Source organism: Phoca vitulina, unplaced genomic scaffold (assembly GCF_004348235.1).
Source record: "Phoca vitulina isolate PV1807 unplaced genomic scaffold, GSC_HSeal_1.0 scaffold30, whole genome shotgun sequence".
Taxonomy (NCBI): Eukaryota; Metazoa; Chordata; class Mammalia; order Carnivora; family Phocidae; genus Phoca; species Phoca vitulina.
This window is the reverse complement of record NW_022589733.1, coordinates 23,031,167-23,055,807: the sequence shown is the minus strand read 5'-3', so window position 1 is coordinate 23,055,807 and position 24,641 is coordinate 23,031,167. Positions and strand designations below refer to the sequence as shown.

Sequence of the window (24,641 nt, the reverse complement as noted above, 5' to 3'; positions counted from 1 at the left end):
ACATGGGCCTATTTTCATCAATTATGCAGCATATTTGATGAGTATTTTCCATAAATTCCTCTCTGTTAGTTCTGGGTATGTTCCTTGGATTATTTCTTGCATAATCTCCTCACCTCCATTTTTAAATTTGTTCTTTCTGGATGTACTTATTTGGATTTTTGAAATGTTGAAAAAAATCATCTAATTTTCTAATCTTTCTCTCCTTGTTTCTAGCTTTTTCTCCTATTGTTCTACTCTCTGATAGCTTCTCAATTTTATTTTCCAATTCTGTTATCAAAATTTTACCTTTCGTGATTTTATTTTTAACTTCTATAACCACATTTTTATTGCTCCTTTAAAAAAAATATCACCTTGTTCTTGTTCATGGATGCAAAGTCATCTTTTATTTTCCTGAAATTACTAATGATCATTTTGCTTTAAGCTTTCTTCTCACTGTATTGCCTTTGTTTCCTCCATGTTTTCAACTTTATGTTTTCTGGTTTCTTGCTTCTGTATTACAGGCTTTCTTTCTTTTTTTTTTTTTAATTAATTATTTATTTATTTATTTTTGATGTAGTATTCCATGATTCATTGTTTGTGTATAACACCCAGTGTTCCATTCAATACATGCCCTCCTTAATACCCATCACCAGGCTAACCCATCCCCCCACTCTCCTCCCCTCTAAAACCCTCAGTTTGTTTCTCAGAGTCCACAGTCTCTCATGGTTTGTCTCCCCCTCTGATTTCCTCCCCTTCATTTTTCCATTCCTACTATCTTCTTCTTCTTTTTTTTTTTTTTTAACATATAATGTATTATTTGTTTCAGAGGTACAGGTCTGTGATTCATTAGTCTTACACAATTCACAGGCTTTCTTGATGCAGCTTAGTTAAGTACTTGTAAAGCACTAAAACCATATGTGCTTGGGCAAGGGCCACCAGATATTTTAGATGCCCAACTATCAGTTTATTTCTGGCTTTCCTTGTGGCTGGTGAAACTGCCCAGAGAATATTCCAATCTGCTGCCCATGTGCTGAGGATTGAGGGGGAAGGGGGCCTTTCAGGATGAAGACTTTCTGGTAGTCCTCTTATTTTCATAATGGTACCCTGCTCTCAGCAGTGCCTTAGAAATCAGCAGCCAGGGGCGCCTGGGTGGCTCAGTCGTTAAGCGTCTGCCTTCAGCTCAGGTCATGATCCCAGGGTCTTGGGATGGAGCCCCGCATCGGGCTCCCTGCTCAGCGGGAAGCCTGCTTCTCCCTCTCCCACTCCCCCTGCTGGTGTTCCCTCTCTCGCTGTCTCTCTCTGTCAAATAAATAAATAAATAAATCTTAAAAAAAAAAAAAAAAAAGAAATCAGCAGCCAGTTGACGATTATTCCTTTTAAGGTAAACTGTCTTTGTGTCTCTGGCTGCCTTTAATATCTACTCTCTGGTCTTAAGCAGTTCAACTATAATGTGCCTAGATGTGGTTTTCTTTATATTTATCTTGCTTTATAATGCTTTTTGAATCTGGCTTGATGTCTCACCCATGGTCTCTTCTGCTCCATTCTCTTCTCTCCTTCTGGTACTCCAATAACCATACCCTTTGTGTATATTTGTTTGTTTGACCAGCTCGTCTACATTTTTCATCCTTTTATCTCTCTTCCTTTTCATTTTGGGTCGTTTCTTCTGACCTATCTTCCATTTCCACAATTTTCTCTTCATCTGTATCTAATAAGCAGTTAAACCCATCTAGTGAGTCCCTAATTTCAATGGTATTTTTCAGGTCTTTAGTTCCATTTGTTCTCTTCTATACTTTCCATAGTTCTACCAAAATTTTAAACCTTGCCTTTTAGTTCCTTGAGCATATTAAGCATATCATAGTTTTCTGTTCAGTAGTCTTATCTCCTTGTATGGCTGGTTATTTTTATTTTTATTTTTTTTTTATATTTTTTTAAGATTTTATTTATTTATTCATGAGAGACAGAGAGAGGGACAGAGGCAGAGGGAGAAGCAGGCTCCCCGTGGAGCAGGGAGCCCGATGCGGGACTCGATCCCAGGACCCCAGGATCATGACCTGAGCCGAAGGCAGACGCTTAACCGACTGAGCCACCCAGGCGTCCCGGCTGGTTATTTTTAAATTAACTGTTAGACTTTGTATATAAAAACTGTAGATACATAAAATACTTTAAAGCTTAGAATAATGTTTTCTTCCTTTGGTGAGAGTAATATATATTTGCTTCTAGGAAAGATGTAGGGAGAACTAGCAATTCTAGATGTTCTTTATCCAGGCAGAGATTAAAATAATTTGAAATGAGGGTCTGTGCTAGTTTACTTTTTTCCCAGGGTGTAGCTTTATCAGAGTCCTAACCAAAAGTCTGAGAGTTTTACCAAGTCCAGTCTTCTCCAATTTTTATCTCTCTAGCCAGTCTAGATTTCAGTTTTTATCTTCATAGACCTGTGAGTTTTCTGAATGCTCTTTTCAGATTTTCAACCTCTGCAGCAATTCCATAGGAAAAACAGTTACAAATGCTGAACATATATTTGTTTCCTTTTTCTTTTTGTTTGTCACTGGCTTTGGTGCTCTTAAACACAGTTTTTCATATTTTTCCCAGATTTTCTTCTTGTTCTCAGAGAGAGGTAGTTTGGCATAATAGATTGAATAGGAAGGGATTGGTCACTGATCTGCTGAAGGTTCTTAGTGGTCAAGCAATTGCCCTACCTCTTGATTTCCCCATTTGTGGGGGAAGATGTCTGTAAGAATTTTAAGGCCAGCTGAGTTTGGTTGCATGAGGGAGCCAGGTATATGTAATTTACATTGCTCTTAAGTAATATGTACCAGCAATCTTTTCAGGCTACTAGGATGTATCTTTAAACAAGGATTGTAATGTTCTTTCTGAAAGTCACTGCCTTCTCAAAACTCAGCAAAAGGTGTCAGATCAAACACAAAGCATGAAGATAGTTAGCTAAAAGGAAAGAGGACAGCTCCTAAGCATGCAGACATGACTTACACAGATTCCAGGGACCATCTGTACAAATAAATGAATAAATAAACTCCAAGGAGATAGAGAATCAGAAACCTATTGAACTTGAAAATTCTAAATACTAACCTATTTTCTAATAAACCTCTTTTCTTTGATGTGGAAGAACATATATGCATTCATTAATGCAAATATTTTCTATTTCACAAGAAGGCTTCACTGTCAAATATTTAGAGAAACAAGTGAAAAGTGAGGAAAAAGGCAGCATTAGAGCTCCCATTTCATAGAGCTCTGTACTGTATGGGTCAGTTAGTTTGGAACCTTAGGGCCTCTCTGAGTGTGCCTTATTTATTTCTCTTTCTTATCTAAGAAAATAATATAAAAGACCTTAAGATATAGTGTCATAAAGATTTAAGTCTTTCCACAAGTCATTTCACCTAGATCTTTTTGTCTGTCAACGTTAATAATCAAAGCTAGCATTTATTTAATGCCAAATGCTTATTTTTCACCAGGCACTATCTAGATATATTATCATGGTTAATCTTCTAGATGCCATTATTAGTTCCAATTAAAGGGAAGGAGCCAGTCTTAGAAAGGTTAAATAACTTTCCCAGAGTTAGAGCATATAGAGTCAGGACTCCATTCCAGATCTGCCCGACTACAACATCCTTACTCTTGATAGTACAAAATACTACTTCAACACTCATATACTAAACAACTCTTTGTTGAGTGACTACCATATGTTAGACAACTGTGTGTGACACATGACCATGCCTGCCCTCAGATAATGTTGCCCTTCCCTCTCAGACACATCCCAATTTAATGTCCTAACATCCCAGAGGGGGATTTTTTTCTTCCAAAGTATGAAACTTAATGCTGCATACAACAATTTCATCACAAATGACACTCAAAAAGACACCAGTGTCATCCTATGAAGAGCTCTACCATGTCATATATGCCCCTCCAGTCTCTGTCTTTTTGCTTGTGACAGGGAAGAGGAAATGGAACTAAGAAAGAATATGATTTTCTCCCTGAAAAACATCATATAATCTTGACATATGTGGGTTGGGGATTTCATACCATTAATAAACCTTTACACCATAATACTTATCACAACCTTCTTGTCTTTTTTTGTTATATGAAAGTGTTTATTTCATTTTATAGTAGCTTATTGTTGAATATGACTGTCTGCTCTCAGTGCACAGTCGGAATAAATTCTTTAGTTGATAATGACAATGACAGCCATCCTTTAAAAGTGACATGAGCTGGTAACTTAGTCAGTTAAGGCTGCTCTAACATAGACTGGGTGGTTTATAAACAATAGAAATTTATTTCTCCTAGTTCTGAAGGGTGGAAGTCTGAGATCAGAGAGTCAATATGGTCAGGTTCTGGTGAGAGCCCTCCTCCAGGCTGCAGACAGCCATTATTCTCATTGTATCATCACATGATAGAAAAGGTGAGAGCTCTCTGGGGTCTCTTTTATGAGGGTGCCAGTCCTATTCACGAGGACTCTACCTCCATGATCTAATTGCCTCCCAAACCCCTCACCACTTATATCATCATTTTGGGGGTTATGATTTTAATATATGAATTCTGCAGGGACACAAACGTTTAGTCCATAACAATTGATTAGATGATGATGCTGGTAATGGAGAAGAAATTATAAATTTTTATGGAGGAGGGAAGGTGGAATTTGGAAAAAAACATATCTGATCAATATAAAGGAAGTTTACCTTAATCTCCCTCTGTGGTGACAAGTATTAACTGTAAGCCTGAATAATAATTAAATAGAAAAAACAATTTGCTAAAGCTAATTAAGAGCTGGGAGAGGCAGAATGAAGATGGAAAGTCTTGCAAAGCATGCAAGAAACTCATATATTTTTCTTTTATTTTTTAGATAGCCCTTTAATAACAAAGGAACAAAACCTCCTCCCTTCATTTTGGCTTTAGCTTACATTTAAACTAATCATATTCAATCAGTAGAGCTGTTGTTCTAAATTCAGGGAAGGTGCTGACCCATCATGTTACCTAACATTCAATCGATAGCTTTCCTTTTTTCAGTGTGTTTTATAATCAATATGACCTGCTGGAATCTGTCTTCTGGGTTTCACTTTAGCTTTGCCAAAGTAAAAGAAGTCTCAAGTGAGAGTCAGGGTAAGAGGCTCACAGCTCCCTGTCAAGCAAAATCCTTTGCTTCGGTAAGTCTCTTGATATTATTGCCATTGGTTCCTCTAGTCAATGAATAAGTCCCTTGGAATGGCTCTCAGGAAAAGCGCAATCCATTTTGGGAATGGCTATGACATTTATGTATTAAAGAAAAGACGCCCACCATGATAAACCAGAATGTTATTCTTTTTTTTTTTTTAAAGATTTTATTTATTTATTTGAGAGAGAGAGTGAGAGAGAGCATGAGAGGGGAGAGGGTCAGAGGGAGAAGCAGACTCCCCACTGAGCAGGGAGCCCGATGTGGGACTCAATCCTGGGACTCCAGCATCACGACCTGAGCTGAAGGCAGTTGCTTAACCAACTGAGCCACCCAGGCACCCTAGAATGTTATTCTCTTATTTTCCTATTCTTGTGAATTTTTTTTATAGATTTCTCATATTTGTAGATTTCTCATATTTTATAGATTTCCTCATAACTAAGGCAAAGATATAAGAATTCTGCTCCCTTATGCCAAATAAAGACGTAATTCACTACCCTTTTGTAAGTACTCACTGATAGTATATAAAGCACTGTAAAAATTAGTTAAGAGGACTGACTATAAATCAAGCTTTAAAACACACCCTTCACTCTCACATATAGAAAAAAGAGATACAATTTTGAGATCAACACTGTATCGACCAGAAATGGAACAGAAGCAATAAGAGGGTCCTGAAGCCACAGACCTCCTTGGCTCTAGGTCCTAAAGTCACTAAAGGAAGCTTGAGGGACAAAATGAAAACCAAAAAGGTTTTTCAGGAAGTAAGGGATAAGGGCCAGTGTTCCCAGCCAAGAGAGCTTCCCTGAATTTGAAAGGCCGAACAAAGCTGTGATGTTCCCAAGGTAATAGTCTACACACACTTGTGCCAGTGGTGGTGGTGAAGTACAGACGGTCATGTAGACAGGCCCAATGTCAAGCCACTGTCAAGTGTAATGACTGAATCTGTGATTTTTCCAATATCCCCATTGGGGGGAAAAGGATCAACACTTGATTCTGGGCTTGAGATAGTTGTCCAGGGTGAAGGCAAATGAAGAAAATGTTAGACAGGGAGGCAAGACTACTGAGAATGAGAAAAAAATACACCTCATGCCAGATTAATCTATTATTTAAAATTCCAAATCCTAAGAAGGACAGTTGCAAGCTATCAGCTAATGAATTCATTCTCAAGCAATCTATAGAACTAAGTGAAATTGATTAGAAAATGTTTCTGAGATCCTCAAAGAGATGCACGGTGGTATAATATATATAAAACAAAAATTATGAAACAAAAACAGATATGAATCAAGAATAGTGGCTATGAGTAATCAATTGTAAATCTTGGAATTGAAAAATATAGCCACTGAGGGGCGCCTGGGTGGCTCAGTTGTTAAGCGTCTGCCTTTGGCTCAGGTCATGATCCCAGGGTCCTGGGATCGAGCCCCGTGTCGGGCTCCCTGCTCCACGGGAAGCCTGCTTCTCCCTCTCCCACTCCTCCTGCTTGTGTTCCCTCTCTCGCTGTCTCTCTCTCTGTCAAAAAAATAAATAAAAATCTTAAAAAAAAAAAAAAGAAAAATATAGCCACTGAAATTGAACTAAAAAATTAAATAGATGATATAAACTTTAAATTTGCCAAAATCAAAGGCAGAATCTGTAAACTAGAGCATGCCACTGAGGAGGCATCAGAGAGAGATAAAGAGATGAAAGATATGGATGAGAAATAAAAATAGACATGTAGAATTGTAGTGGAATGTGTGTGTGTGTGTGTGTCTGTGTCTGTGTCTGTGTCTGTGTATTTTGCTCAAAGTAGGAAATAAAGGACTGGCAAAGAAGAAACATTTGAGGAGATAATGGCAAAAAATTTCCAGTATTTAAAAGGGTCAAATCTTCCGATGCATTTAAAGAGAAATCTACGAAAATCAAGAATAAAAACATAGTCTTAAAAGCACCTTGTGAGAAAAATAAATGATCTATAAAGGAGTAATAACCTGACTAACCATGGAATTTTATCAGCAATGATTGATGCCAGAGATCAATCTTCAAAGGAAAAAATCCCGTCATATAGAATTTCATACTTAGCTAAACTATCATGCAAGAGTGAAGGTGAAATCAAGATATAGTCAAATATACATAAATTATGAGACCTCTATAGAGCACAGAACTTAGAGGTATATAATTTAGCAAGAAGAAATACAAACCAAGAAGGAAGCAGAGAGATACAAAAAAACAAAAGAATAAATAAAAATCAGCAAATGATTTTGTTAACTAGTGAGTAGTTAATTACTGACAAAATCAGTAACTCTGTGGTAAAGAAGAGAAGATCCAAAATTCTATACAATAATAGAAAAATTATGGAAGTGGGGAAAGACCAAGATATAATAAATGGGTGATGGAGTCCTTGTCTTATTCTTAAGGAGGACCGAGATTCTTTCATTATTGTTAGAAAAAGATATGATTTATTTCTTAGCAATGTAAACAGAGCCACTTAAAATAAGATCTATAGATTTTAAATGACTATAGGAAAAATGTATGAGAGGTAGTAGTGGTTGGAGGAGGGCTTGGAGAAAATTCATCAATACAATACAAAGCAGAAAAAGAAATAAAGAAAAAAACCCAGCATAGTATATGGGAAATGACAGGGTAAAATTGAGTTCATATACATCAATTATAATAGATTTTAAAAGGTCTTGGTATGGAAGGTTGAATAATGGGCCTTCAAAGATGTCCACGTTCTAATCCCTGGTATCTGTAAATATGTTGCCTTACATGTCAAAAGGGACTTTCAGATGTGATTAAGGATTTTGAAATGAACAGATAATCCTGGGTTATTGGGATAGTCCTAATGTGGTAACAAAGGTCCTTATATGAAAGAGGCAAGAAAGTCAAAGTCAGAGATACAAGGATGGAAGCAGAAGTCAGGGAGTAGAGAAGATGGTATGCTGCTGGCTATGAAGATGGAGGAAGTGGTCACAAGCCAAGGAATGTAGGTGGCCTCCAGAAGCTGTAAACGGCAAGGAATTAGATTCTTCTCCAGAGTCTCAAAAAAGTACACAGCTTTATAGATATATTTTAGACTAATGTTCTCCAGAACTATAAGATTATAAATTTGTTACAGCAGCAACAAAAAACTAATACACTTCTCAATTGAAAGACAGAGTCTATCGGGACTCCTGCGTGGGTCAGTCAGTTAAGCATCTGCCTTCAGCTCAGGGCATGATCCCAGGGTCCTGGGATCAAGTCCCACATCAAGCTCCTTGCTCAGCAGGGAGCCTGCTTCTCCCTCTTCCTGCTCTGCCCGCCACTCCCCCTGCTTGTGCATTCTCTCTGACAAATAAATAAATAAAAATCTTAAAAATATAAAAGACAGAGTCTATAACTGGATTTTTAAAAATCTAGTCATACGCTATTTAAAAGAGATTTTAAGAAGAAGATAGGAGGGGAAGAATGAAGGGGGGCAAATCGGAGGGGGAGACAAACCATGAAGACGATGGACTCTGAAAAACAAACTGAGGGTTCTAGAGGGGAGGGGGGTGGGAGGATGGGTTAGCCTGGTGATGGGTATTAAAGAGGGCACGTTCTGCATGGAGCACTGGGTGTTATGCACAAACAATGAATCATGGAACAGTACGTCAAAAACTAATTATGTAATGTATGGTGATTAACATAACAATAAAAAAGTAAAAAAAAAAGAGATTTTAAGTTGACACACAAAACTAAGACACACACAAATCTGAAAATAAGGGAATGAAAAGATATACCAGACAAATGCTAACTAAAAGAAAGCTGATGTAACAATATTACTATCAGGTAAAACAGAATTTAAGTCAGAAAGCATATTTAGGGATTAAAATGCACAGTATCTTATGAAAAAAGGAATAATATACCAAGGAGAAATAAAAGTCATGAATTTATATGCACCTATTAACATAGCTTTGAAATATATGGAGGAAAAAACTGACATAATTACAAGGAAAAATGAAACTATTATATCATACAAATAATTAGTAAGGCCATAAAAGATTTAAACAATATCATCAATAAGCTTGATCTAATACAAACACACAGCCAGTTAGTCTTTTACACTCAATCACTAGAGTCTATATCCTTTTTTAAGGTCATGTGAAATATTTATAAAAACCAACCATAACTATGTCTCCCAAAACACAAATTCAAAGACTATGTGTCATGGAAACTATGTGTTCCAAATTCATTGTAGTTAAAAGTTATCTATTAAAATTCTATAAAAAGGGGAAATGTAAAGAATTAAGAATATATACCCATTTATAACTCATATATTAAAAAGAAAATCACAGTAAAGTTTACAAAATATTTATAATAAAAAAGTACTACAAACAAAAATGATTGTTATGGAGCTAAAATGTTGCATAAAGAGAATATTTAGAAGCTTTAAAGGCATGATTAAACTAAGATTTAAAATATTGTTAAACATTCCAATTAAGGTTTCTTGAAAAAGAATGAAATAATTATAAAGAACTTGGAAAAAATGGTAAAACTAAGAGCAGAAATTAGTGTATGAACATTTTAAAATCATACAAAACTATTTGGAATAGTTTTATGCCAATACATTTGCATTTAGATAAAATGAAAAATTTCTAGAAAAATTTAAATCATTATACAAAATGAATCATTAATTAAAATTTCATCACTTCTTGTACATCTTCCGCCCTCAATAAACACATGAAATTCCTATGACTAAATGCCTTTTTCACCGAGGAATGGATCCCACTTTATGTAGATTATATAAAGATCTTTTCAAAAATTCAAAAGAGGAAAAGCTAAGTCATATTATAAGAATATGATATTCTTGATACCAAACCAGAAAAATGCAATGTAAAAAATTATAAACAGATGCAAAAATCTAAATAATATGATAGCAATCATATCGGTAGTGTAACTCAAATAATATAACTAGATGTAGCATTCAGTGATTCATCAGTTGCATATAACACCCAGTGCTCATCACATCATGTGCCATCCTTAATGCCCATCACCCAGTTACCCTATCCACCCGCATCTACCCTTCCACAACCCTCAATTTGTTTCCCAGAGTCAAGAGTCTTTCATGGTTTGTCTCCCTCTCTATTTCCTCCCATTCAGTTTTCCCTCCCTTCCCCTATGATCCTCTGCGCTATTTCTTATATTCCACATATGAGTGAAACCATATAAGTGTCTTGCTCTGATTGACTTATTTCACTTAGCATAATACCCTCCAGTTCCATCCATATCAATGTAAAAGGTAGGTATTCATCCTTTCTAATGGTTGAGTAATATTCCATTGTATATATAAACCACATCTTTATCCAACCATCTGTTGAAGGACATCTCCACAGTTTGGCTATTGTGGACATTGCTGCTATGAAGACTGGGGTGTAGGTGCCCCTTTGTTTCATTATGTCTGTCTCTTTGGGGTAAATACCCAGTAGTGCAATTGCTGGGTCATCGGGTAGCTCTATTTTTAATGTCTTGAGGAACCTCCATACTGTTCTCCAGAGTGGCTGTACCAGCTTGCATTCCCACCAACAGTGTAGGAGGGTTCCCCTTTATCCACATCCTTGCCAACATCTGTCATTTCCTGTCTTGTTAATTTTAACCACTCTTACTGGTTTAGGTGGTATCTCATCGTGGTTTTGATTTGTATTTCCCTGATGACAAGTAATGTGGAGCATTTTTTCATGTGTCTGTTGGCCATTTGGATGTCTTCTTTGGAGAAATGTCTGTTCATGCCTTCTACCCATTTCTTGACTGGATTATTTGGGGGTTTTTTGAGTGTTGAGTTTGATAAATTCTTTATCGATCTTGGATACCAGCCCTTTATCTGATATGTCATTTGCAATATCTTCTTCCATTCTGTCAGTTGTCTTTTGGTTTTGTTGACTGTTTCCTTTGCTGTGCAAAAGCTTTTTATCTTGATGAAGTCCCAATGGTTCATTTTTGCCCTTGCTTCCCTTGCCTTTGGCGATGTTTCTAGGAAGAAGTTGCTGCAGCCGAGGTCAAAGAGGTTGCTGCCTGTGTTCTCCTCTAGGATTTTGATGAATTCCTGTCTCACATTTAGGTCTTGCATCCATTTTGAGTTTATCTTTGTGTATGGTGTTAGAGAATGGTCCAGTTTCATTCTTCTGCATGTGGCTGTCCAATTTTCCCAGCACCATTTATTGAAGAGACTGTCTTTTTTCCATTGGATATTCTTTCCTGATTTGTCGAAGATTAGTTGACCATAGAGTTGAGGGTCCATTTCCAGGCTCTCTATTCTGTTCCATTGATCTATGTGTCTGTTTTTGTGCCAGTACCATGCTGTCTTGATGATCACAGCTTTGTAATATAGCTTGAAGTCAGGCATTGTGATGCCTCCAGCTCTGGTTTTCTTTTTCAACATTCCCCTGGCTATTCAGAGTCTTTTCTGGTTCCATACAAATTTCAGGATTGTTTGTTCCAGCTCTGTGAAAAATGTTGATGGCATTTTGATAGGGATTGCATTGAATGTGTATAGACATTTTAACAATATTTATTCTTCCAATCCATGAGCATGGAATGTTTTTCCATCTCTTTGCATCTTCCTCAATTTCTTTCATGAGTGTTCTATAGTTTTCTGAGTACAGATCCTTTGCCTCTTTGGTTAGGTTTATTCCTAGGTATCTTATGGTTTTTTGGTGCAAATGTAAATGGGATTGATTCCTTAATTTCTCTTTCTTCAGTCACATTGTTAGTGTATAGAAATGCAACTGATTTCTGTGCATAGATTTTGTATCCTGCCACATTGCCGAATTGCTGTATGAGTTCTAGCAGTTTTGGGGTAGAGTCTTTTGGGTTTTCCACATAAAGTATCGTCATCTGCAAAGAGTAAGTTTGACTTCTTTGCCAATTCGAATGCCTTTTATTTCTTTTTGTTGTCTGATTGCTGAGGCTAGGACTTCTAGTACTATGTTGAACAACAGTGGTGAGAGTGGGCATCCCTGTCATTTTCCTGACCTTAGGGGAAAAGCTCTCAGTTTTTTCCCATTGAGAATGATATTTGCTGTGGGCTTTCTGTAGATGGCTTTTATGATGTTGAAATATGTTCCCTCTAACCCTACACTTTGAAGAGTTTTAATCAAGAAAGGATGTTGTATTTTGTCAAATGCTTTTTCTGCATCAACTGAGAGGATCATATCATTCTTGTCTTTTATTAATGTGATCTATCACACTGATTGATTTGCAAATGTTGAGCCACACTTACAGCCCAGGAATAAATCCACTTGGTCGTGGTGAATAATCCTTTTAATGTACTGTTGGATCCTATTGGCTAGGATCTTGGTGAGTATTTTGGCATCTATGTTCATCAGGGATATTGGTCTGTAATTCTCCTTTTTGATGGGGTCTTTGTCTGGTTTTGGGATCAAGATAATGCTGGCCTCATAGAACGAGTTTGGAAGTTTTCCTTCCATTTCTATTTTCTGAAACAGCTCCAGTAGAATAGGTATTATTTCTTCTTTAAACGTTTGGTAGAGGGGCACCTGGGTGGCTCAGTCGTTAAGTGTCTGTCTTCAGCTCAGGTCATGATCCCAGGGTCCTGGGATCGAGCCCCACATTGGGCTCCCTGCTCAGCGGGAAGCCTGTTTCTCCCTCTCTCACCCCACCCCCCTGCTTGTGTTCCCTCTCGCTGTCTCTCTTTCTCTCTGTCAAATAACTAAATAAAATCTTTAAAAAAAAAAAAATGTTTGGTAGAATTCCCCTGGGAAGCCATCTGGCCCTGGACTCTTGTTTTTTGGGAGGTTTTTGATTACTGCTTCAATTTCCTTGCTGGTTATTGGTCTGTTCAGATTTTCTATTTCTTCCTGTTTCAGTTTTGGTAGTTTATAAGTATCCAGGAATGCATCCATTTCTTCCAGATTGCCTAATTTGTTGGCATATAGTTGCTCATAATTCTTAAAATTGTCTATATTTCTCTGGTGTTGCTCATGATCTCTCCCCTTTCATTCATGATTTTATTAATTTGGGTCCTTTCTCTTTTCTTTTGGATAAGTCTGGGTAGAGGTTTATGGATCTTATTAATTCTTTCAAAGAACAAGCTTCTAGCTTCATTTATCTACTGTTCTTCTGGTTTCTATTTCATGATTTCTGTTCTAATCTTATTATTTCTCTTCTCCTGCTTGGTTTAGGCTTTATTTGCTCTTCTTTCTCCAACTTCTTTAGGTATAAGGTTAGCTTGTGTATTTGAGATTTTTCTAATTTTTTGAGAGAGGCTTGTATTACAATGTACTTCCCACTTAGGACCACCTTTGCTGTGTCTCAAAGGTTTTGAACAGATGTGTTTTCATTCTCATTAGTTTCCATGATTTTTTTAAGGAATTTTTAAACTCTTCTTTAATTTCCTGGCTGACCCATTTATTCTTTACTAGGATGCTCTTTAACCTCCAAGTGTTTGAGCTCCTTCCAAATTTCCTCTTGTGATTGAGTTCAATTTTCAACACATTGTGGTCTGAATATATGCAGGGAATAATCCCAATCTTTATGTATCGGCTGAGACCTGATTTGTGACCCAGTATGTGATCTATTCTGGAGAAAGTTCCATGTGCATTCGAGAAGAATGAGTATTCTGTTGTTTTAGGATGGAATGTTCTGTATATATCTGTGAAGTCCATCTGGTCCAGTATGTCATTCAAAGCTCTTGTTTCTTTGTTGATTTTCTGCTTAGATGATCTGTCCGTTGCTGTGAGTGGGGGGTTGAAGTCCCCTCCTATTAATGTATTATTGTCAATGTGTTTCTTTACTTTGGTTATTAATTGGTTGATATAATGGCTTGTTCCCATGTTGGGGGCATAAATATTTACAATTGTTAGATCTTCTTGTTGGATAGACCCTTTAAGTATGATATAGTGTCCCTCTTCATCTCTTACTATAGTCTTTGGCTTAAAATCTAATTTGTCTGATATGAGGATTGTTACCCCAGCTTTCTTTTGAGGTCCATTAGCGTGGTAAATGGTTCTCCACCCCCTCACTTTCAGTCTGGAGGTGTCTTTTGGTCTAAAATGAGTCTCTTGTAGACAACATATGGATGGGTCTTCCTTTTTTATCCAATCTGATACCCTGTGTCTTTTGATTGGAGCATTTAGCCCATTTACATTCAGAGTAACTATTGAAAGATATGAATTTAGTGTCATTGTATTGCCTGTAAAGTCCCTATTTCTGTAGATTGTCTCTGTTTCTGTCTGGTCTATGTTACTCTGGGGCTCTCTCTTCACTTATAGGATCCCCCTTAATATTTCTTGCAGAGCTGGCTTGGTGGTCACATATTCTTTCAGTTTCTGTCTTTCCTGGAAGCTCTTTATCTCTCCTTCCATTCTGAATGACAACCTTGCTGGATAAAATATTCTTGGCTGTGTGTTCTTCTCATTGAGTACCCTGAATATATCATGCCAGCCCTTTCTGGCCTGCCAGGTTTCTGTGGATAGGTCTGATGTTAGTCTGATGTTCCTCCCTCTATAGGTAAGGAGCCTCTTGTCTGGAGCTGCTTTCAGGATTTTCTCTTTTTCTCTAAAATTTGCAAGCTTCACTATTATATGTCAGGGTGTTGATCTATTTTTATTGATTTTGAGAGGGGTCCTCTCTACCTCTTGGACATGAATGCTTGTTTCCTTCCCCAGATTAGGGAAGTTCTCAGCTATAATTTTCTCAAATATACGTTCTGGCCCTCTCTCTCTCTCTTCACCCTCAGGCATCCCCAAAATTCTGACATTGGTATGTTTCATGGCATCATTAATTTCTTGAAGCCTTTCTTCATGGGCTATTAGTCGTTTTTCTCTCTTTTCCTCAACTTCGTTTCCATTAGCCTGTCTTCTAGATCACTTACTCTCTCTTCTGCCTCATTCACCCTAGCTGTTAGAGCATTCAATTTAGACTGCATCTCATTATAGCATTTTTTAAGTTTGGTCTGATATCTCATTTCTGCACTAAGAGATTTTCTAGTGTCTTTTATGCTTTTTTCAAGCCCAGCTATTAACTTTATAATTGTTATCCTGAATTCCATCTCTGACATCTTACTTATATCCATATCAATTAGATCTGTGGCAGAGAACATTACCTCTGGTTCTTTCTTTTGCTGTGAATTTCTCTTTCTAGTCATTTTGCCCAGAGAAGAATGGATGAGCAAGTGAACCGACTCAAAAATATCAACCATGACCCAAGCCAAATACACACTAGATAAATCTGAAGAGGTCAGAAACCAAAAAAGAAAAGGAAAAGCAAAAAATAAAAAATAAAATAAATAAAATTTAAAATATTTAAAGAATAAAAAAAGAAAGGGTGGGCGGGAGACAATGTAATCTCTCAGGTGGTCAAACCACCCTGTTTTGACATGGTTAATATTTAATTAGAAAATGCAATAAAAATAAGGTACCATTCACAAGAAGAAACTTAGAAGAGATGACAAAAGATGTGTAAGCCTTTATTAAAAGGACATGAAAGAAACCCTAATAGATATTCAGACTAATGACAGCAGTACAGCTATTAGTGTTCATTTTCTAGTCATGTAAATTTGGACTACTTATTCATCATCCCTGTGCCTCATACCCATTTATTCAAGTTGTAGAGCATTACATAAATACACAGAAAGAGCCTGGTACATAATGAGTGTTAGCTATTATTGTTATCATTAAGACCTAGGGTCCAGAGGACTACCATACTCTTGCACCATTTAAGACAGTGGGGATACTGACATTGGGGTACCATAAATGGAATACAACAAAAAGCTCAGAAACATACCCAGGTACATATTAGATCTGGAATATAACAGCGAAGGCTTTATAAATCAATGAAAAATGGAAGGGCTATTAAGTAACTGGTGATAGGACAACTGACTTTTTTTTAAGATTTTTTTTAAATTTATTTGAGAGAGAGAGAACTAGAGAGAGAGAGAGCACAAGCAGGGGGAGGGGTAGAGGGAGAGGAAGAAACAGACTCCCCACTGAGCAGGAAGCCCGAAGAGGAACTCGATCCCAAGACTCTGGGATCGTGACCTGAGCCAGCCAAAGTCAGATGCTTAACCGACTGAGCCACCCAGGCACCCCATGGCTTTCTTTATGAAAAAGAAAATAGACTTTATCCACATTTATACAGAAATAAATTTAGTTGGATTAAAGACATGAAAAATGAGTCTAAAGCTATTTAAACAGAAGAGCAGGGATATATTTCTTAAACCATAAATAAAAAACAGACACAAGGAAGGAAAGATTCATAAAGTTGACATTAAATTAAAAATGTCTTTAGAAAATCCAAAACCCCATTATAAATGAAGGGTCAGTGCCCATGATGTATAAAGAACATCTACAAATAGGTCATTGATAATGGATAATTGACAGAAGAGGAGACCCAAATGAAAAAATTCTCAACAGTAATAAGGGAAATACAAATTAAATTGTATTCTATTTTCAGACTAGCAAGAACTTGACAATAATAAATTTTAGCCTGCTGAAGAAATAGATGTCTCAAACCATCTTGGAAGGGCACATTGATATAATCACCTTACAGAGTAATTTGGCAATATCTAATGAAGTCGACAGTGCACTTGTCCTAAGACCCAACAATTCCACTGCTAGACGTATACCCTTTCTATACATACCCAAAAGTATATGTATCTTGCATATGCACACAAGGAGACCTGTATCTGTTAACTAAAGTATTGTTATAATAACCCAACTGTCAACTAGTGGGCAAAGAGATAAACAAACCATTCATAAATGGAATATTCACAGCAGTTAAAATGAATTAAATAGATTTATAGTATTAACATGAATAGATATTGAAAACATAATCTTGAGTCTAAAAAAATGAGTCACAAGATGTTACATGCAGTGATATAATTTATATACATTTAAAAAGCAACAATATGTCACTGTAGAGTATTTATAAACACATATATACTTGTAATATAAAAAGCATGGCTTGTATACACATCAAATTCATGATAAGGTTGCCTCTGAAAAAAGAATAAAATGAGACTGACAAGGAGAATAGATGGGGTTCCAACTTTAACATTACTACATGATTTCTTTAAAGTAAAGGATCTGAGGTAAGTGTGGGGAAAGGTTAACATGTGTTAGCTTCCAGTGTTAAGCATATCTCTTAAATTTTTCTGTATTAAAAAATATGTTAGATACACACAGTTCTTGACCTCTAGAATCAAACATTTCTTTGGTAAGAAAAAAGGACTGGACTAAAATTCAGAAAATCTGAGTTATAGCAGAGGGGATGCCACTCTTTCACGTATTACTGTGGGCAATTCTCTCAACCAAGAGAACTTCAGTTATCTGATCTGCTCAATGGGGTCACTGCAAACCTTAAGGGAGTGGGTATGTTTGAGGACACAGAAAGCTATGGCATAAATCATATTCAACAGAAGAGTTGAGCTAGGAGCTAAAACCTAAGTACTATATTGTAAATGTATGCCTTAGTAAACAAAGCTACTATTTTGCAAAATCTCTAAGAAACAAAAAAATATATATAAAGAGGTATAACAACTGCATTTGGTCTCGGATTCATGCCCATTTCTTTTCCTTTTTCCATATACCTTTTTTCTTACTTGTTTCCTTCCATAGATGCAGTGGTTCATTCCCATAGCAGAGCTAATGTACCCACTGAAAACTGAGAAACAGCTCATTCTATCTTCTCTTCACACACACATCATGGGGTGTGATATCTTAAGATGGTCCTAGGGTCCAGAGGACTACCATACTCTTGCCTCATTTCTGCCATCACCCAGAGAGAAGGCAGGAGCGCTGTGGGTAAAGCAGAGCCTACACACTCTTGCCAAAACGGCCTTTCTCTGCTCTGCTCTCACATTCTGATATTTTTAACCCTCCAAAGCAGAGGTGACTTACTCTACTGTTTTGAGTCCTTCATCTTAAATCCAAATAAATCAGCCACAGCGAACCTTTAGGGGAGGCTGGTATTTCAGGCATTCCAAAGCAAAGGAGAACTTACTGTTCCAGGTCACACAACCCTCTGCTTTTACTAATCAATTTTTTTTTTTTTAACACTCAGAACAAGTTAAGCTTTACTGAAACAGAAAAAAAATATAATCTTCACTGTTTCTTCACTCCATATTATACTAAGAAGTTTCAGGGTTTTTAATCATTTTTTTTAATACAGCATTTATTTCTGAGAAATTCAAAAACACTCCAAGTGTAATTTATTTTCCCAACAGCATGGTGAAGGTGGGCTTCCAGCTTCCTATCTCCTGCCCCTGCAGCTGATGGCAAACACATGTCTATTGCCAAGCAAGGGAGAATCTAATCACAGCGGTTGCTGTGATGTGCAGGCCATGCCCAAGGCTGAATGTGGCAAGCGGCTGACAGTGGGAGCCGCATCGGGGGAGGGCTGACATTTTCCAACAGCCAAAAGAGGAGAGAGGATGAGCCTGCCTATCAGGGCATCCAGCAGGAAGAGAGAAGTTCCAGACCTGAATCCTTAGTAATCATAGAAGAAGTGAAGAGTGTGCCCTTGCCCTGCTTATCTCTGAGTGAGAAATGAAATGCAATAAATATCTGACCACCGCTAACCTGGGTACTGAGCTCTCAGCTTACTTAGGGAAAAAAACCAGTAACTGAAACTTTTCCCTAATGCCTGGTAATTTCTGTGAGAATGAATTTGCAGGTTCAGCACTGTACATCAGTTTCGAAATTTAGTAAATGGTATTTCTATTTCTTCCCACTGTAGTTAATTTCCCAGTTAGTGTCATTCAATTCCTATAATATTAACACGTTAGTATTTATTTATTAGGATATCCATAAAAAAATCCAGCTGAAATATGAAAGGAGTTAACTTTTCAGCCATGAGAATTACAGTTGAAACTACTTTTATGCTGGAAGGACAATCGGCTCAACCAACACCGGTTTTCCAAGAGAGGGTATGTGGGAAAAACAGTCTACAACAGATCGCTTGTATCACACGTTTGGCTGCTTGAAACTGGAGCTTGCTCGTTTAAAAGGATACTAAAGAATCAAAAGATGGAATCATGCAACCTTTGTGGAAAAGAAAAAATCCCATTTTAACAACCAGCTGGGTCATTCAATATGTAAACTGTATTAGTAAAAACCAATAGATTCTTGGTGTGATTTTTTTGGTTTTTAACATGTATCAAAAAGTGAAATCTGGAGCTACCTGAGAATGAACCAGGTGGCGGGTGCTACCCCGGTACCTAAGCGTTCTGGTGGTTTCCACCCATCTCCTCCTCTGTAATCTGCTCAGACCCTCCTGGGCCACCTCGACCACTCGGATGCCTCTCTGCCTCCTCCACTGGGAGCTCAGCACACACAAAGCTGGACCACAAGCAACCCTTCCTAGGCAGTACCCCTTGCTTTCCACCAAACCATCAATGAACTCATTGGATAAAGACTAGCCGAGGCGTCTTTTCTGTAGGATTTTTCTTTAAATATTATTAGACATTATTCTCCACACAAGATCCACAAGGCACCGCGACACGGGTGCGGTTGCGTCCAAACCTCATGCTACAAAGAGCAGTGACTGTGCAGGAAATGGCTGCCTTTATAAGAACTAATGACAAATGATAATAAAAAGGAACAACAGTAAATGAATGCTTATTGGGACCAATGACTCTGAGGAGCCGCCACAAGTCAGCAGAAAACGATGATCCTGTTCCTTTTAATGGGTGACTTTTAAAAAATTAATAATTGATTTTTCAGAAATATCTGACAAATACTAAAACCAAATGTTAGCGTTCATTCCAATATCAATAACTTGGGGATAGGAGAAGGGCTATGCTGGTAAAATTTTATATTTAAATTTATAAACCTTTTTCTAAAATCAAAATTATTTTCAATTGCTGGATAAGAAATTTCTAAATTCTGTAAAAATTGGTATTGTCTGTTAAAAATTAGCTTATAGAAGACCAGCAGATCTAAATATCATTATAAAATACATAGACATAAGACAGACTCATTATAGAACTATTACATATCTATTTTTGTATCAATCCTTGTTTTGCTGTTTTCTTTAATTTCGACTTTTGGCAAATACTATCTTGCTGTATTTCACACATCCTTATAAACTACGTTAAAATATTGCTAAAAGGAAGAGAGGATAAAACTAGAATAAGTATACTAACAAATTTGTGGCCAAAAGGGTTCAAATTAAATATAAAAAGGCATTTTCAGTTACAGAGACATTTAAAAGGTGCCAATTATTTTCACGTTCTTGTATGTGAGCTGGGAACATGCTGGGCATGAACTTTGCTCTCCTGGTCCCTGAGAGATCACTGTGCACCCTGAGGATAGGCCAACCAGGTGCCAGTCACCAGGGTCCATTCTGAGGGAGAGAACACAGGGCTCATAGCCATTCAGAAGGTAACCTCGTCAGGCAGTTTCTCTCTGAAGTTTGAGGTGCGACGAGCAATTTATATTCTTTCTTCGGTCATTGAAGGCTGTTCATTTTTCATATGTGATTTACTAATTATGGAATGTTTGGCTTTCTAGAATCAAAGACTATTATAAAATGTCATTTTAAAGAATCTTTAACTTTTGCACTATGTTTATAAGTAAAACATTCTGCTAACTTTAAAAAAAAAAAAAGGTGTTTTCTGGAGGTGGGCGGGCTTAGGTACAGTTCAGTAATAAGATCTTTGAAGCATCCTCCCGAAATTATACTAAATATATTTGCTTGTTTACCAAACTATATGCATATTGTGTTTCTTAGCCAACAAAAGAGTTATAATAAAGAGGAACTGGGGATGAGAATGACAGTCGAACCATATAAATCTCTACTTCTGGTGATCATTTTCAAAGGCATTTTGTAAAAACAGGACCACTGCCTGTAAGTATAGGCAAAGCTGTATTTTCGTCCCATGATGGTCCCGCCATCTACTCACCATGCGTGCTTGAAATAATGCGGGGATGAAGGACTGGTTAGATAGGTTGAGAATCCTCGGGGAGTCCTTTAAGACGTAGATATTGCCAAAATCAACTTGAGTGGGATGTACATAGATAACTGGGCCTTCTCCGATGCTTTTTATGCGACATACCTGCGTTCGACGCAAGAGAAAGAACAGGAGAATAGCTAAAAATGGCTGGCCTTGGAGACTGTTTGAAACAGAAGCTTCTGGCCACCACTTTTATAAAGAGCAGGGGCATTAAAGGGTGCTTATGAGAACTGTCATTCCGTCTCTCTGTACTCTGTGGTCAGAGGGATACAGAGATGGCCATGCTGGTCAGACCCATGAATCCAGCCTGGAATTCCTCCCCAAAAAGGATGATTGGCCTGCCTGGTCAGCCCAAGCCGCATACTGAGAGGAAACAACAGAGCTGTCCACGGCACAGAGCTGTGTAGGTTGGGGACTGAAATCCACCTTGTTCTGCTCTCCCCAGCCCTGTGCCTTCACCAAGGCATTGTGTCTGCCTGAGGAAGAGGGGCCTTCTTCTTTCATAAAGTGCTGCCTGCTCAGCAAGTGACCTTCTCATGGCAGGTGCCCGCACCAGTGGCACCTTTCGAGTTGGCCTGCCTTTGTGATGCTGCTTTTTAAGTCCGGTGCCTTATCTATGGCACCTTACATGAAGAGATAAAAGCAAAACCCTAGTTTACTCTGTAAACATTCAGAATCACTTCAAACAAACAGCACCAGTATTTTACTATTGCAGAATGAAAATGTAAACCAGAAGATAGCAAATATGGAGTATGCAAGAAGTACAGCAATTTTAACTGTAATTCTTGCCTTGTCAAGTTTTGCCATTCTAACTGGTGTAAGGTGGTATCTCAATGTGGTTTTGATTTGAACTACTGGGTATTTACCCCAAAGATACAGATGTAGTGAAAAGAAGGGCCACATGCACCACAACAGCCAAAGTGTGGAAGGAGCCGAGATGCCCTTCAACAGACGAATGGATAAAGAAGATGCGGTCCATATATACAATGGATTATTAGCCATCAGAAAGGATGAATACCCACCATTTGCAACTGGAGGGGATTATACTAAGTGAAATAAGTCAAGCAGAGAAAAACAATTATCATATGGTTTCACTTATTTGTGGAACATAAGGAATAGCATGGAGGACATTAGGAAAAGGAAGGGAAAAATGAAGGGGGCGGAAATCAGAGAGGGAGACAAACCATGAGAGACTCTGGACTTTGGGAATCAAACTGAGAGTTACAGAAGGGAGGGGGGAGATGGGTGGTGGGTATTAAGGAGGGCAAGTATTGCATGGAGTACTGGGTGTTATATGCAAACAATGAATCATGGAACACTACATCAAAAACTAATGAGGTACTGTATGCTAACATAAAATAATTTAAAAAAAATTTAACTGTAATTGTGAAAATTGGCTCTCACCATAGGGGGGTCCGGGCTCCCAAAGGTCGAGATGTAAACTGTGGACCTATATTCCCCAGTGACCTGGGTCTCCAGGGCCAGAGGTATGTGAACCGTGCTGTGGGGAGGGATGACTCCACAGGGCATGGGACTGGAGAGTAACACGGCAGGTGTGTCTCCATATACCTGGTGGGAGAGAAAAGCCAGATGGATAAGCAAGCCCCTGGCAGGGTATGAATGAAATAGCATATTAAGTTATTTTGAAACAAGTGTCATTCTGAGTCCATGGAGGTTCTTTAAGAGTGTGTCACCATTCAGGCAAGTAAATGGGGATGAGCACCTCAATTCTGCTAAAGGGAAGAGGGGTGTGCATGAGGCCCCAATCCAAAGTGCACAACCCAACAAGATGCTGAAATTCTCCGCAATGTGAATTAGTCCATGGGCCGAATTCCTTGGCCTGGCCCTCCAGGTCTTCATGCTTCACCCCCTCCCCCCATCTCGTCCCTTTGTGCTTTGTCAACAGAGGCTCCTGGTATTTCCTGAGCACATGATACTGCTTCCTACCTCCAGCCCTCTGTACCTGTGTTACCCTTCCTGGAATGCCCCCTCCCTTCGACTGAGCTGAATCTATCCTGAACACCTGCAGGTATCCCCCATGCTCTAGACCCAGGGCTTTTCCTCTGTCCCCAGGGGGCATCCTGTAGTCCTAGTCCACAGTGTGTACTATGTATGTGTCCATCTGTTCCATGGACTGTCAACTTCCTAGGGCACGACCTGGGCCTCTCCTCAATACATGCCCATTTCCTGACCCAAAACATATGCTCAGTACGTGTTTTTTTAAACGGCAAAATAGGTAGGTGAATGAATGAATGAATGAATGTTAACCGGCGTTTATCACTGTATGTTCTTCAAAACCCTGCTCTGTAACATATTACAAGTTTTGTTTTTTTTTTTTTAAGATTTATTTATTCTATTTGAGAGAGAGAGAAGGCAAGCAGGGGGAGGGGCAGAGGGAGAGGGAGAGAATCTCAAGCAGACTCCCTGCTGAGTGTGGAGCCCGACATTGGGCTCGATCCCAGGACCCTGAGATCACAACCTGAGCTGAAATCAAAAGTCAGCCACTTAACCAACTGAGCCACCCAGGCACCCCACTAGCTTTTATGAAAAACAGCAACAAATACAACTTTAAAAATCCCATGGCCAAACAAGTTTGGGTACTTCTGGGAAACCTCAGCTCCTGGAGAGAAAGACAGAGCATACAGATTTCAGCTGTCCAGAGACCCCCACGGTCTTTACACTTGGGCTGGCCTAACAAGGCCTAATCTAACTCAGCATGCCGATGCAGCAGTTCTCTGCCAGCCTCACTCGTGCCCGAAGCCAAAGGGAAGATCAGCAATGCTGATTCTGTCTTTATCTAATATTTTGATATTTTGTTTTAATTTTGCATTGATTTGGATTTCTTAAAATGTGACATGAAAATATGGCTTATCTTGATGACTGAGTTTTTTGGCTCCCCCCTTAAATTCTGTGCTCAAAGCAAGCACTTCACCCTTCTCCCAGCCCAGCTGTGCAAAAAAAGCTCCCTCATCACCCTAGGGGCAGGCTCTGCTCGTTCTCAAGATGATCAGGTGCCACTCAACGCTAGCCTGTTCCACTGTCGATCACCTAAAAGTTAGAAAAGTTGTCTCCCATCAACCCAACCCTTGGCTCCTGGTTTTGTCTCAGAGAAGCCCATAGAATAATTCTAATTTCCCCTTTTACATAATGGCCCTTCAACTAGTAAAGGATGGCTATTTCATCCTAGCTAAGTCTTTTCTGTTCCTGATTAAACACTGTGCTTCTCATAGAACTTGGATTTCCAGATGATGTCGATTGCCATTCTGGTTACTCCACACATGATTTTTTTTTATGTTTCCACTAAAAAATTATGATGTCAAGACCTGAAGATAAAATCTGGCACTGCCTTGACCAGTGGCCATCTCCTTCCTTTAGCTGACCCCTTTGTTCCTCTGATACAGCCTAACCTGCCTTGGTTCCATGGCCTCCATACTGGTCTTTGAACTCACTTTGAAACCTATAGTCAAATAAAAACCCCATTTGATTTGTTTGTTTTTTTTTTGCATGAATTTTTACTAGAGTACTGTCCTTACAGAGCAATAGAGTTTTAAATCCAAATGCATTCTTGGTAAATTGCATCCCATTAGTAACCTTCCATTA

The 24,641-nt window shown here is 38.2% G+C and overlaps 1 protein-coding gene across 1 annotated transcript in view; it reads right to left on the bottom strand.

Moving 5' to 3' along the window:
* HYDIN (HYDIN axonemal central pair apparatus protein) overlaps nucleotides 1-24,641 on the bottom strand; it is a 340,806-nt gene that overhangs the window by 174,234 nt on the left and 141,931 nt on the right. The window contains exons 17-18 of the mRNA XM_032424356.1: nucleotides 22,446-22,610; nucleotides 20,991-21,143 (exon numbers count right to left, since the gene is read on the bottom strand). Coding sequence (XP_032280247.1) covers nucleotides 20,991-21,143; nucleotides 22,446-22,610 — 318 coding nt within the window. The remainder of the gene's footprint in view (nucleotides 1-20,990; nucleotides 21,144-22,445; nucleotides 22,611-24,641) is intronic.